Source organism: Phoxinus phoxinus (genome assembly GCF_949152265.1).
Source record: "Phoxinus phoxinus genome assembly, chromosome: 14".
In the NCBI taxonomy this organism is placed as follows: Eukaryota; Metazoa; Chordata; class Actinopteri; order Cypriniformes; family Leuciscidae; genus Phoxinus; species Phoxinus phoxinus.
The window spans coordinates 8,127,679-8,143,887 of record NC_136889.1 but is presented as its reverse complement, the minus strand read 5'-3'; the positions used below and the strand labels follow the sequence as shown (position 1 = coordinate 8,143,887).

The window sequence follows — 16,209 nt, the reverse complement described above, 5'->3', positions numbered from 1 at the left end:
AACATAACCTGTAATCGGTTTTACTCGGTTTTCACATACAATCAACACATTTTTGTACTTGAAACAATGAAGGCTGGATTAAAAATATCAGAGGAAATATTTCAGTACAGTAAGTGGATCTGGTCAGTTACAAAATCACATTCCCAAAAAGGTAATGTAACATATTTTGGGAAATTCTGTTTATTCTGTTTTCCTTTTATAGCTGCAAGTTTGCTGTGCTCGAGTCGCCACACATGACTGTGTGGTGTGTTTATGGTCTGAGTGCTCACAATGCCACATCACATTCAACTCCTGAGCCAGATTCTCACCGCCAGCAGAGGGCAGCAGTGCACCCACAACACTCAAACACATTAACTCTACTGAACGCCACACAATCCAAGGTCTGTAATACCTGGAGAATATCAGTCCATAATAATCACACAATTTATAATACTACATTATTAGTAATGTATCAAGTTGTTTTTTTTAAAGAGTCTCTTATGCTCACTGAGGCTGCATTTATTTGGTCAAAAATACAGTGAAAACATTAATATTGAGAAATATCTTTACAATTGAAAATAGCTGTTTTAATATATTTAGAACAGACAGACAGATATCACTGTCCCTCGATCTACCCCTTCCCATAACTTCATGTTATTTATTCTTTTACTTCTTTTTTGACACACAAACAAAAGAAAAGTATCAAGTGTTGCAGGAGGAACTTTGGAAACCATAAATCAACTCCAGGCTTTGTCAGCGAACTACTGATTATCTCAGCAAATGATATCCTGTATGTTTCCCTAAGGCGAAGACTTCCCCTTCACTTCTGTCCAAATACTGAGCTGCAGTTCCCTGTGCTTTATCACACTGTCATTAGGACAAGGTTCTCCGCTCTGTAATGTGCAAGGTTTGTCATGGGCATCTCAGGCTTAAGGACAGGGATCAAAGCCGTCAAAAGCTTCCCAGTCATGTGGGAAACAAGCACAGGGGATGAGACTGTGATCATGTGACCTGTCTATAGAAATACACTTGATTTATTATTCTGCACAGACAAAATTCTGGCCACTCAGTTCACCTTCAAGTGTACAACTGAGTTTACAAAGAAGTTAATAACTTCAATAGTCCAAATGAGAAATCCAGGCAAACACACGGGGCATGTATGATCGGGTTTGATCTTAAATACCATGGATTTTATACTATGTCAAAAGTGAGGAACAAATCAGGATATATAAATGCAGAAACTGACGTGAAAATGTTCTTATGCGTACGACAACTGAAGCATGCGTGCAAACTTTTTGGTGCTCATATACCAGTGATTCAATTAATTCAACATTGTTTATGAAAAAATTATACATACATTTTTAATAGTTAGTCATTTATATTAATGATTTCCACAAAAAAAAAAATATATATATATATGGCAGCGGCTACTTACACTGCAAATAGCAATAGTGTAAATAGCCACACAAAAATATTTTGTGCTAGACAGATTCAACCACATTATGCAGTGTCTATTTTTGGGCTGTCAATAGATAACTTTTTAACAAAAAAAGTGTTAAACAAGATCATTTGTCGTACAATTAATCGTGATTAATCGCATACTTATCATGGAATTCAGCATACATCAATTATATTGTTTAACACTTTTTTTTTTTTTGTTAAAAAGTTTTTATCTATTGACAGCCCAAAAATAGACACTGCATAATAAAAGTATATGCCTACACCAACACATTGAAACCGGCCATGCCTACCACACATTCATTTTCAGAGAGCACGTTTGGATACTTGCCCATTGATGAGGAGTGCCATACATCTGAACCATAATGAGATATTTGTGGGTATTCTGTGGGTTGGATGTAATGCACTTGTACACATTGTGCTTGGATTTAAGGTGAACTGCAATTTATAAAGAGAGTCATTTTATAAATCGTTCAACATAGGGATTTATTCTGAAACTGGAGTACGTTCACACATAAAAATAAAGCCCCTGGACTCTTAACTAACCACTGTAGCAAAAGTATAAGAGCTGGTTGTTTTCTAAACTAAAGCCTTGGGCTATTAAATTAGCATGAGAGAGGAGCTTCTCTCACATGGACTTGCTTTAACATGTGGTTGAATGCCTGCCATACAAAAGATCTGTTTCTGTCTCTCCATTAATGCAGACGGTGCTTTAAGAACAATAAAAACCTGTTTATGAGTTTGATAGCATATAATAAACAGTGCTGTCAAAAGTAAATCTTAATCGAATTACACAATATCCGACTAATTAACAAATTCAAGTCAGGTCTTGCTGGTTTTCAGCATCTCATGCTATGGTTGTCATGTTTTTATAGAAGCTATAATACAACCTCTTACAAAGATTTTATTTTTGGGGTTTACTAGAATAGGTCTTAAATGGGTAAAAAAACACACTACTTTTCACATATTTTAATTTGTTGCAGCACCTGTTCCCAGTCTGTCAGTAACACTCGGTTTAGTTTCTGTCTCAATGAAGCCCCTCCTTCCGAAAAGCGCAATGTGCTCTGATTGGTCGGCTGGACCATGTGTTGTGATCAACCGCTTCAAGCGCGTTTCAGAAATATCACACCCCTTACCATAACTGCAAGTTTCACACTTATAAGGCAAGTCAACCAGGTCTCGCCACTTTGTAACTTTGCAGACATTTTTCATGCTCAAACAGCAACATTACACTAAAGAAAGTTGAAAATGTGAAAAAGCATAATCAGTCCTCTTTAAGATGCTGTGAGAAGTTAAAGTAGTTCAACTTTGAAATTTGTGTTCTGCTTTGCTTTGTCTAGCGGTTATTCAATAGAAACGTGTGCCTTGTGAAAAGCTCCACTCATTCTGTGTTCTCTGTATGGTTTGGTGAGGAATGTTGCCTGTATTAGCAGTAATAATAGACTTCACAAAAGCATAGATGCAATACTTGATTTGCTCTGACAATGCCAAAAAAAGAATTTTGTGTCGGAGGGCATGATTAATTGTATCACTTTTTTAATTAATCTTTTTTTTATAAATCACACTAAATTACTGTGGTAATGTGAGAGGTCTAATAATAAGCAATGGAATCTGAAATAGGTATTTTATTCATCATGCGTATGTTTTCCTTCAGGGGCCACTTTCTCTTCTCTGGGAATGCAGAAGAAAATATCTTTACAGGCTGGTAGGAGGAATCTACAGTTTGCTTTGGCAGCATGTAGCTGTCAGACCATCAGGACCAAGAGCAAGTAAGAATCTCTATGCACGGAACACACACAACGACACACACTTCAACATGAGCACCATGCTTCATTTATCCAGGATGATTCATCCAGTCAAATTCGGAGCAAGAAAGTTTGGCTGTAGATAAATGTTTACAGAGGACCAGAAAGAACACACATAAACATAAGCATTCACACTCGGATATAAAACATGCACACATGCTTACAGGAACTCTAGTAGTGCTCATGTTTAAGCATTATTCAGATGAGATTGGGATTATAAAAAGATGGGTATGTGGTCTGAAATAAACAACACTTGGAAACGTTATATAAATATATTCCATATGCAAGTACGGATAGGACAAAGTCGCAACATTGCGACATACATCAGAGTCAAATGGATTATTGAAAAATTCGTAAAAAAATGATTTTGGTTCTATTGTTTGTAGTTTTGAAGAAGGCCGATCTGAATGCAACTGTAAGAAAAGGGCGGGGTTTAAGCAGACTAAAAGTCTGGCATATGCCACCAGAGAGAAGTCTGCATAATTTAACATATGAAATTTGTATATGGATAAATCGTTCACATTATGGTCAATGAGATGTTTTTTTATATATAAAATAGATGAATTTCCATTTTATGCCAGCTTTAAGGTGAAGATCATACCTGACGCTGCTATCATAAAGGATGTTTTGAGAAAATGTCGGAATCTGACTCTTCTTATTGATTTTATTCTCTTTTTCTGATTGATAGCCTGCTAAAAATCCAATCCATCATAAACCAGTCATGATGTTCTCAAGCAAAACTGAGATGCGCAGGTGTAGCTGGTCCACCATAACCTCCGATTACAATGCTAGGGAACCAGCATTTAAAACATACGCTGTTGCATGAAGCCAGTTTCAGTTCTTACTGGTAACTTCAAGATTTGTTTAAGCAAACTTCCAACTCAATATGGTGGATTGGTTTTTAGTTGTGCATTGCCAAAACTGGAGCAAAACTGTGAGCAAAGTGACATATATCTGATGCAATAAAGCCATTCCCCCTGTATATCTTACACCCAAATTTACAGTCAAAATAATTTATTATATTTATATTATATGATGAATTATAATTAATATACTATATTAATTTAATTATTATATGAATTGACAATTAATATTAAACTTTACATTTAAATTAATATAAATACATACATATAAATAAATTCCTTAATCTGTAAATCTTTTAAACTGATTAAGGTTACATCGATATTTTCTTTCAGCTACTTACTCAAACTTTTGCTCCAGCAGCAGTGTTTATTACTGCCTTGTAAATGCATTTAAATTGGTGACATTTTTCATAGCTATCTCTTAATATTCAATAGAGAAGTGAATTGCATCAGCTCTCTCACAAGAAGTGAAACTGACGCTCTCATGTTCCATGTTTCCTGCATGCGTCACACTTTAATCACAAACTCCGGACAGACAGCGCAACAAGATATTTAGTTTTAGTTGCATAATTCAACAAAAGTCTAAATAAATTAGGGGAAGTGATGTGGAGAAATAATATACCGCAAATCAGACTGTTCACATGGAACTTAACTTCTCAGAAGACCCCTAAAAACTGTAGCTAATTTGCCATGTCATTTTTTACCATGCTTATGTGAGAAAAACATTCGATTTGGACAAAATGAAAAAGTGAAAAACTTTAATACTAGACTCATCTGAATAGGGCTTGAGTTAATTAGAAATACAAGGCAGCCTAGTAGCGCAGCTCTTTCAGCAAGCTCAGGCAGGTCTGCAGGAACAGAGTGGTCACACACCTCTACCTATCAACACAGGACTCACTCCAAAAAGCTTTGTTCTGTGGAAACACCGTATCATTTCGAAACCAAACTTAAATTCAAAGACCATCAGGACTTTCAAGTTATCAAATCTGGGAAACTGAAAGAGCACAGCCAGAGTTACATAACCTGACTTCCCCTTTTTTTCTGATGGTAATAAGGAGAGTCTGCTGGCGCTCTTGTCATCCTACACCACAGCGGTGGAAAGCGCCAGAAGGGCAGGCAGGCCTACTGATGAGGCGCAGATGTGGCGTTCAGGCCACGTGCTCATTCCCGCCTCTCCTGCCTGTCAGATCATGGTAGCTCTGGACTCCGTACACACAGCACATGGTGCAACCGTGACTCACCCACATTTCCAGTAACCTTCCTTCCATTTCATAGAAAACAGGAAGAATGGAGCAATCCCTTTTTCTTTCTAGACGAAAGTGCCTATTTTGGTATTGAATGTTGGTGATGGGAATGGAACTAGTACATCTAGATTTTCAAATGTCACAATAAAACTACTGAAAGGCTGGATTGTTATGCAGTCAAGACAATTCAATCTTCTGCACTTAAAGTCAGTTTAAAAAAAAAGTCCCATACCACACATTTTTCTTGTTAAATATTCCATTCACTTGGAAATATTTCACATTAAGGAAGTAAAATCATTTACAAATACCACTTCACGACTTTTAGGACCCCATGAAGTCGCTTTACGAGTGCAGTGTTCTTTCCTGTGTTGACATATTTCCAACTGAAACTAGAAGCAGAGTTTGTCCCTTAAAAAACTAAAAGGCTTTAATTACATCACAGCCACGAGTCATGGTTTGCAAAGAAAGATGCTAGTGTAGTGCAGGAGTCAGAAATATTTTAGGTCTGTTTTTCCTGAAAGAGAAAGTCTATTTAAAAAGGTACACTACAGTTCAAACGTTTGAGTCCTTAAAAATAAATAAATGCTGTTCTTTTGAAGTTTATCAAAGAATTATTGGAAATATATCAGGGTTTCCATAAAAGTATTAAGCAGCACGTTAGTTTTTAATATTGATAATAATAAGAAATGTTTCATAAGCACCAAATCAGCATATCAGAATGATTTTTGAAGGATCATGTGACACTGACGATTGGAGTGGTTATGCTGAAAATTCTGCTTTTTTATCTGCTTAATTTAGTCAACATTAAGGAGCACACTAGCATACAGATGGCATTAAAGACTAAAAGCCTCAAAACTCTCATTTTGATTTCATGGGGTCTTTAACATTGTCTCTACAATCCAGTTAAAAACAAGTCACTACTGCAACAGCTTTTATTCCTATGAAGTCAAGGGAGTTTTGTTTGGCAAACTGCATCACTGTAACATTTTAGCTCATCTTAATGAAGGCCCGACTGGAGCACAATGTGGTAGGCGGAGGGCAGGAACGTTCCGTACACATGTTCCTTACAAAAACATAGGAGAAGGGAGGCACTTCAGGAGCAGACTGCTGGTTTTTTTTACCAACTCCAGACCACAGATGGAAGAAAACATAAGAGCAGAGTGGGGAAGGGCCTGGCAAACGTGACCTAATGGACTGCAGACCTCACATGTGCGATCCAAACATGGATCTCTCTGCTCAGCACACAATGCAGCTCCACACAGCACGGGTGGTCCTCGTATCATTATAATGGCTTAAAGCGAGGCATTAAAGCTATATTCCCTGCTGAAGAGACTATGTTGGACCAGCATGAATTTCCATGAAGGCGGGTTTAGCCTGGAGATGCTTCTCAGATATCATGATCCTTCTGATAGACCCAAAAATAAAAATTTAAGGGATTGTTCATTAAAGTCATAATCTACTCACCCTGGTGTTGTTCTAATGTCGCATGAATGATCCCATGTGACACGTGTCGTATATTCCAAGTGTTATGGGGGTTTGGATAGGGTTTGGTAAAAAACAAACCGAAATGTAATGTATTATTAAGTGAAATTCTTGACCACGGCTGCACAATGTGCACGTTCGTGAGACTCTTTTAGCGACGCAGTTCACTCCATCTTGCCCAGAAAAAGCACACAAGTTGTGAGAAATCAAGATTAACAAAATTGCAACATGAAACTATTCATTTAAGTCATCAGTTACACAAACCAATAAAACTTTCTTTCATCTTTGAAACACAAATTAAGATATTTTTTTATCAAACCTGAGAGATGTCCCTCTATATATTGTACACACAACCAAATCTTTGATGCATCAAAAAGTTCATAAAAGGATGTAAAAGTAATCCATATAAATCGAGCTGTTAGGCATATTTGAGCTTCCACAAGAACCAATGAGTTTTCTGCATCAAGCAAGTTTGAGCTTCCATTTATCGTATTTGATGTATGTACTGTATGTGCGTTGATCAATGTTTATATGTAAATAAATGTCCAAATTAAATCATATTCACCTTATTTTTAAAGTAAAAGTGTATGCAGCCATTTGTAACAATGTGCGAGGATTCCAGTGTCATTCGCTTACACTGGAAAAAAAGTATTATGGGGTAAGATCGACACGAGGGTGAGTAAATGATGACACAATTTTAATTTTTAGGTAATCAAACTAACCCTAATTCAGTCCTCAGGATGTAACAAACAAAAATGTTTCCATGGCCAGCTAGCTGACTAAGCTTGAAGAAATGCAAGGGAGTAGCTTTGCTTGATTTTCAAAACATTTCAAATATGCAAGGGGAGCAGAACCAAAATAACTAAGTGAATAACAAAATTGCTGATAAGATGAGTTAAGTTCATAATGCTGCAATGACGAAGGTCCATGCCTATTTTATAACACCTGCTGCCTATGAAAGTTTATAAGACATCACTACAGACTGCTTCAGTGAGGGATGGACAAACAAGTCTAAACCTGTGCTGTCTCCTGCACACACACACACACACACACACACTGCTTCTGATGGAGTACATAGTTAAGATTTGGGTGCTTATATTATCAGGAGAAAGGTTTGCTTCCCCCTCTTTCTCTATGGCAACCAGCCCATAAAAACCTGTGATGCCCCCATTGGCCGACCTCCCCACATCGCTAGCAGTCTGGGCACTCAGCCAAACGTCCAAACATATCAACCTGCAAAGACCCTGTCGCCAAGGGCTCACACCGATTCATGAATAAAGGTAAAGGATGTTGGTTTCGCAGGGCTCGAAGGAGCTTGTGGCTCCACATGAGAGAGTTTATATAGAGTCTGCCTTTCATCTAAACACTGTGAAGGTGGATCCGAGGTAGAACAGGAGTAAAGTATCACTCATACATGGCTGAAACAAAACAAAAAAACGTATCCAAACAGTCTAATATATACACATACACTCAATTGCAAGCTAAGATGCACTCACAAACACAAACATAAGCAAGCCCCAAGGTTTGGACACACTGGACTGAATTTATGTTTCTTATGACCTTAAAATATGTCCTCTTCTGCTGTCACGTTTAAACCGACCCTGAAGAAAACTGGGCTGCTGTGGGGCAGTTTGTTACAGACGAGTAAGATAGTACGGTTTATGTAATCTGTACCTGGAAGTTGCCGACCATGATGAGTCCTGCAGCACAGATCCATCCAGTGGAGAGACTTGCTGTATTTAACACACAGTTCTGGTGCTTCTCAATCACAAGGGCATAACGTAAGAACACAATCACCATCACTGAGAGTTGGAGACAGAGTGAGAGAAAAAATGTTATTTTATAAAGAAATACCACCATTAAAAGATTGCATTACAAACAATTGTCAAGCAGAAATTAAAAAAATGTATTTAAAGACAGAATATGATTTTTTTTTTTAATACAAATTACATAAACTCGAATGTTTTTATTTCTTAATTGCAAAAGCTTAGCAGGCTTTAACAATGTAGTCTTAAAATAAAAACGTGCAACAGTCACTAAGATGTTCCCTGTTGAATGTTATAGAAACATTTAGCAGTGGTTTTTCTAACGGTTAAGATTTCTAAAGTATACGAGTTCATATTTGTTCACATTTGGCAGACACCAAAGTTCATTCAAGTTCTACATGTTATACACTCAATAAGTGCCAAATGAGAGTAAAAATGGCCTTGGTGAGTAAAAGGTAACTATCAGGAACTTCAGTATTTTACATGTATATGTAAATGTAAGAAGATAGCCAGCCCCTCACTGATGTACGGTAAGTGATGTACGCAATGTAAAACGATCTAAAAAAAAAAAAAGTATGTTGTGACTTGCCCTCATCTTCACATTTTCATGCAGTGAAAATCTTCCACTGAGGTATGATATCTATGAGGTAAATCTATTTTTTACTCTAAGTAGTGACACATGTCAAATATTAATTTCATAAGCCACCAAAATTAAAACAACAACATAATGATGCATCCTCACATATTTATGACACAGTATGCATTTTCACAGAGAGACACATAAAAACAGCCAAGTACGGTAGTCAAATTATCATAATGACAAAAATACAGCAAAATAATGACAAAAAAAAATGTATTAATCTATTCTTTAAACCGCTTGTCCTCTTATAGGATCACTGTGATGCTGCAGTCTATCTAGCCAAAATATATTAGAATATATTACAACTTTTATTTCTTTTCATTTGTATCTTATGCTCACAAAGGCTGCATTTAATTGATCTAAAATACAGTAAAATATTGTGAGTAATATTGTGAAATATTATTATAAATTATAATTATATGACAAAGTAATGGTTTTGTATTTAAATATATATTTTAAAATGTAATTTATTCCTGCGAAGCAAAGCTGAATTTTGAGTTTTTACATGATCCTTCAGAAATCATTCTGCTCATAAGCTGATTTGGTGCACAAGAAACATTTCTTATTATTTTTCAATGGTAAAAACAGTTCTGCTGCTTAATATTTTTGTCAAAACTGTGATTCAGTGTTTCTTTGATGAACCGGAAGTTTAAAAGAACAGCATTTTTTTTGAAATGGCAATATTTTGTAACATTATAAACTTATTGTATTATCAATTGACTATGTCCTTGCTCAATAAAAGTATTAACTTCTTTAACAAAAAAAATTGTACTTGCCCCCAAACTTTTTTGTACTTGCCCCATACCTACATATTTTAAAATAAAAATGTATTTTATTTGAAGTTCTGAAATGAGTTCATTTGCTCTTTTTATGTTGTTTTATCAGATGTTTGTACAAATAGGTCTTGATGACATACAGTACATTACTATGTTAGTGTGACTTAAACGAGACAGAAGCAGAATAGTCTCTTTACTCATCTCCAAACTAGTCAGACTCACTTTGACAAAACAACCAGTTCAGTATCATTTTTTGGTCAAGAAAATCCATTGTTTTTCTAGAAAGTCTAAAGAGGCAGGCAACGTGGAAAGATGAGAAGCGAGTGAATAAAAGAGGGGCTTCATGATGAGATCTCTAACATAAATCAAGCTGCTGCAATCTGCTCAACTGTTTTACTGCTGGGTTAATGCTTAATGAAAACTGACTGGGGCAGATGTGGCCTGTTAGAGTGGCAAAGTGTTGGGGGGAGAGGACAGACAATAAACCACCCCTCCTTTCTCAGCCCAATCCACCAACGAGAATGTTCCTGGATGTACTTCTGAGTCAACATTATTACGGCTATCGTGACACATCTACCTAAAGAAACGCTGCAGGAAGGACCAGCATGAATTTTCAAGCTGGTTAGTGCTGGTCTTGCTTTTGAACCACTGTAGCCATGTTGCTGACCAGTAGCTGATGATGCAGGTCAACCAGCATGGAGGAGGTGGTTGATCAAGAAAGCCTTGCTGGTTAAGCTAGATCAAGAGCCCACTAAAGACCAGCTTCCAAAACACAAAAATGCTGTGTAACCATCCATGCTGGTCTTTTCAACAAAAAACAAATTTGACATATAAGAGGCTTTATGTAACTTTTGTGGTAGCAACTAATTTAAGATGTTCGATACAGCATGTTGCAGGAGAAGTTACGAGCATGGAAAAACAAACGACATGTCTGCAGATGAAGGGAATTAACTCGGTTTGATAAAATCCAGCTGAAACGGCACAACAGCAACAGAAAATGTGGACCATAATAGTTGTTAACTGCATTAGACTACACTGTTAGCTGCAGTCTTCCTTCCCAAACATCTACTGTTGCCATTTCCCTCATGAATGGGCCCTCAGTTGATACGGGCACAGGAAACAATGGGACTTCAGCGTATGCAGCAATCTGCAAATAGCTAAAAATAACCGCTTACTGCTGACTTTAACTTCTTGTGCTCAGGACAAACCCAGATTCCCTAAACGCAGGGCGTAACGAAAGCCCACAAATGGTCAGAAAATGGTCTTTCCAACTGCCTATCTGTGTATATGTTTGTGTGTAGGTGTGTTTGTAAGCACGGTTTCCTGGCTCTTGGCCTCAGAATGCAGAAAACAAGACTCAGAAACACATGGTGTCCGTCGGACATGTGCAATTATTATTTCTGATGTGTAACTACCACCACACTTAACAGACAAACAAAGCTATGTTCAACCCCAATCAAACTCACTCTACATTAATGGCAATGTTTAGCCTAAAAATGTGCAAGAATTTTTTTTTTATATTAGTATTTCATTTTCATAAGCTTTTCAACTATTTTTTTTTTTTTTTTTTTTCAGTTAACAACAACCATTGTTAATAGTTTTAGTTTACAATAACAATGCTGATTTAAAAGAGACTCGTTCGCCAAGAGTCCATGGAAAACCCCTTGATGTGCAGTGAGATGTGAAAAGTACTGTAGCTTGTGAGGAATATTGTATGAGGACTCAAAGCCAGCGCTCACACAGTATCTCTGTCACGCAATCTCCCCTAATTTCTGTGTATTCACAGAGAAGGTTCCAGTTTGTAAGGGGTGAAATGTGGCGGAAATACTGCAGCCCAAACACATTAGCGAGACAACACCTGTGTATTTATGGATCACGGGTTTTCACTTTGGTGTAGCATTCCCTCAAGAGAACAAGAAACAGGAGATAAAAGTAAACAACTGCCCTGTCACAAGGTCCTAGGGAGCCTAAACTAGCTTCGGTCAGTTCCTGCTGTGAACTCTCTCCACCCTGTTTCCCTTCTGTTAGAGCGCTACACTGCTGAGAGATGTTTCCTCTAGTGCAATGCTGACTTCAAAAAGAGCTCAGATTCGGGAATACTGAGAATTATATAAGCCACGAGAAAACAATGCAGCCCTGGGGAACTGATTGTCACCCTTGATCGAACAGTCGGCATGCAATTTTTTGGCAGGTGTGCATTGCGTTTTATAAACGTTTTAGAGTAAACAACTGCATTAAGATCCTCTTATCCTGGCACAGTGATGCAATAAATCACGTAGCATGCGGGGAGTTTTTGTTTGATAGTGGTGTTATGTAAGACGCATTTTCAAAACAGAATTCAAAACGCAACTTTCTTGTATTGTTGGCCGAACAACGAAAATTTCCTTGTGCAAACAGGCAGAGACTCCCAGCAGGAGAACGCTCTCACTTATAGTTACACAGGGTGGAGGATTGAACACAACAATACAGCCCTTCAGCTCTCAGCATGGACACCGCCACCAGCCCCAGACGCTCAGGTCAGAGGTCACGCTCAACCGATGATTCTCTCTTTTCACAGACCTGCTGTATAGTTTGCACTCGGCTGTAACCGACAGTATCTGCAAGGAGTTCAGCATTGTTCACAATACAGCTGAATTTATGTCCGGGGAGCACCACGAGCAAGACTTATGGATATGACTCAGCAGTTCTTTTAAAAAAACAAGATGCTTTGTAATTCGATACAGCTCAAATATCAAAATGTTAGATATTAACATTTGTATTTTAAGGGGATTTCTGTTCTTGTTTATCTGTTTTAAACTAGCCCTCTGGTCATTGTTTTTGCTGTGATGTGATTCAAATTCAATTCGGATAATTTCTGAAGATGATTCATCCTCAGCAACTCACTTGGTGTCTGATGACAATGTTTGGTAATGTGCAGTGACTGCATTGACCGTTCAGTTTTATAAATGCTTGAACACACACACATCCACCCACCCAGCTTTTTTGAGTTGTGAAATATCAAAATGACACTCAAAGCTTTTCCGGGCAAGTTTAGAGAATGAGCAGTGTGTGTCGTCAGCTTTTAGACGATAATGTCTTCCACAAAAAAATCTGACATCAGTGAACATAAACACATCCGTATTGTTAAAGATAGTTGGCCTTGAATAGTTCGTCAACCAGTGGCAGTGATATTCCACATACGCAAACGCTAAGCCTGTGGTTTCCTGAGCTGATTGCAACCCAGACAGTGAATCATTGTGCTACAGATGGGAATCATTTACTGGGGAGGGAACTACAGATTGATTTGAAATTCCAAAATCAAAATGAAGTTCAGGAATGTTGTAATAAATGAGAGGAAAAAAGGGAAGTTGATGCTAAAAGGTGATGCGAGCAATTTGCAAATTTTAACTTTCTCCTATCCTAGCTTAAAATGCAGAGAAAACTATACAGTAAGTAACCGATCTGCAGGTTGATTTTCCTGCTCTCTAATTTTGAGCATCCAAACCAGCCCGACACAATTTAAATGTTTAAAAGTTTGGGGTCAGTACGTTTTTTTTCAAGAAATTAATCATTTATATAGCAAGAATGCTCAAATTGACAGTAAAGACATTCGCAATGTTACAAAGTATTTCTATTTCAAACAAATGCTGTTCTTTAACTTCCTATTGATCAAAGATTCCGGATAAAATGCACAACAGTTTCCACATAAAATGTTAAGCAGCGCAACTGTTTTCAGTGTTTTAACTGTTTTAAACTTTTGAACAGTAGTGTAAGTGGCAGATGCACATTGAAAACTCACCCATAAAGGATCCGGTGCTGCAGATGAGACTGAAGAAGCAGCTCTCTGGAGGAAGTGTGCCACATTTACTGCAGATCAGAACATCAGAACAGAGGTTAGATGCCCAGGGTTCTCACCACATGAATAAACACACATACATACATGCTCATTCCAAAGCAAAGGGTCCTGAGGGATGAACTCCCATTGGCAGTTGACTAAAATAGGACACTCTGGCTCTTGGGAGCACACTGGCAGCTGTGGATTATTGGGAAAAAGAGGGATGGAGCTAGAAAAAGGCTTGAGGACCCTCGGCTATTCTCCCACAGCTGTCACACTGTTTGGGAAATGACAAAAGATAAGCAAAGATAGGGCCTCCACTGATGAAAGACTGTGCAAGCGCCTCACCATGAAAGGAAATCTTCCTCCTTAACGCATACTGTAGGTAATCTTTACTGAAGACCATTTCAGCTTTATATAACATGTCACTGTGGTATGAAGCTTTCAAAAGAAGATGCAGCTCTAAATATACAGTATGGAGTAAACAAACTTCAATTTAAAGTCAAGCTAAAAGTTCTGAGAATGGCTGGCAACCAACTTTCCAACATCTCATTGGATTAAATGTCTTAAAGGGATACTTCAAATGTAAATTCTGTCATTATGTAATCACCCTTATGCCTTTCTAAACCTGCATGACTTTCTTTCTTCTGTGGGTAGATTGAAGAATCTTCACACTGGTCTTTTATAAACAAACAATTCATGGTGAAAAAATGACAAAAAACCCCAATTATAATAGTCTCATAAAAGTGATACATATGACATGTGCACTTTATTTCAAGTCTTTTGAAACCATACAAAAGCTCAGTGTGAAGATTGAGAACATACTAAAATATAAGCAATATATTTTTTAGCTTGACTGTCAGGGTACTATGGATTATCATTGTATGGAAAAAGACCTGGGTTAAGAGTCTTCAGAATATTGTTTTGTTACATAGAAGAAAGAAAGTAACAATGTTTTGGAACAATGTGAGAGTGGGTTAATTATGACAGAAATACTATAAACCAACTAAAAGACAAAATGCAATGTTCTCCTGAAAAGCTGAACAAAAAAAAAAAACTTTTTAGGGTTTTAAAAACGGTCAACTACTGTCAGGGTTTACTAAAGACATGCAGTGAAAAGTTAGCGCTGAAAGGTGTGGACACGGTTATTTTTGCGGCTGTCCTTATTGCATATGCATTTGTAAGAGTTTCCCTTTCAAATGCAACATTTATATAGGAGGAGAGCATTTAAATGAATCATGCAAGAGGATTTACTAAGGTTTGCACTGGTAAATGTGATTTCACCAAGTGCAACATGTCCCTGGATCAACTTTTTATTATTATCCTGAAACAACATTCAAATCAACCAATCAGATTTGAGTTAGGTGCTTCTGCATCAGTGTTATTCACCATTTCCCTCTGAGTTTAGTGATAACTTATGGGTAGAGTTGGGTTTAGGTGTAGGAGTAGGGTTAAGACTAAATTTTCTTACACGAATGTTGTTCCAGGATCAACAAAATATGTTAATCCAGGAACATGTCTCACTTGACAAAATCACAGTAAACAGTTTGCACTAGTCAATTTACTGGTATGTGTGCCTTATTTAACGCCCCAAAAAGCATGTCTTAAACCAGACGCAAATTCACGCTGCTCTTGGTAGATTGTGTTGGTCATTATGCAAATGATCCGTCTGTGATCTTTAATTTGCACGTCGTCAGTAGATCACGCGCAGAACTTTCCACTCCCATCAGCACTTTTATGGGATTGCGCTCTCACGCTAATTTTCCCTGTTTAGTAAATATGGCCCTTAATTTCTACAAATTCCCTGAAGCAAACTCAGCTACCCTAAACCAATTTTCGGCCAAATGAGCCTCGACTGGATTACATATAGCAATGCTTTCTATAAATACATCACTGAGGTGTTAAGCTCTATAATGATAAGCTAAAAAAGAAGTATGCTGTTCCAAGGTTTGTGAGTGTGGATTTGACCTTTCACCCACTTCAGATACCTTTAGGCTAAGAACCGCAGACTATGCTGGGTAGCAGTCAAAATAAACCCACACGCAAACACACATAAAAACACTCACACTGCTGGTAGTGGAAATACAGATCATGGACACACCCAAAGACATTTCGCATATATAACTCAAGTTCTCATACTCCATAAACCACACAGCTCTGAAGGCAACAGAGACAGACGGTCTACTGAACAGCTCGGGTCAAAGATCCCACAAGTTTTTCCAGAATCCACAATACATGCATTGTCAGATTTCCCTTTGATGAGAAAATGCCTAGAGAAGTCAAATAAATGCTGCTAAACCATCTCAATGTTCTTGCCATTTCTGTCAGTATGGTTTTGTTTTTTCCTCAGTAATTTGGGAAATTCCTTTGTGTGGTGGACAA

The 16,209-nt window shown here is 37.5% G+C and overlaps 1 protein-coding gene across 1 annotated transcript in view; it reads right to left on the bottom strand.

Moving 5' to 3' along the window:
* Positions 1-16,209, bottom strand: part of LOC307010817 (transmembrane protein 150A) — a 33,258-nt gene that overhangs the window by 4,391 nt on the left and 12,658 nt on the right. Inside the window, exons 5-6 of the mRNA XM_079635832.1 lie at positions 13,792-13,859; positions 8,506-8,633 (exon numbers count right to left, since the gene is read on the bottom strand). Coding sequence (XP_079491958.1) covers positions 8,506-8,633; positions 13,792-13,859 — 196 coding nt within the window. The remainder of the gene's footprint in view (positions 1-8,505; positions 8,634-13,791; positions 13,860-16,209) is intronic.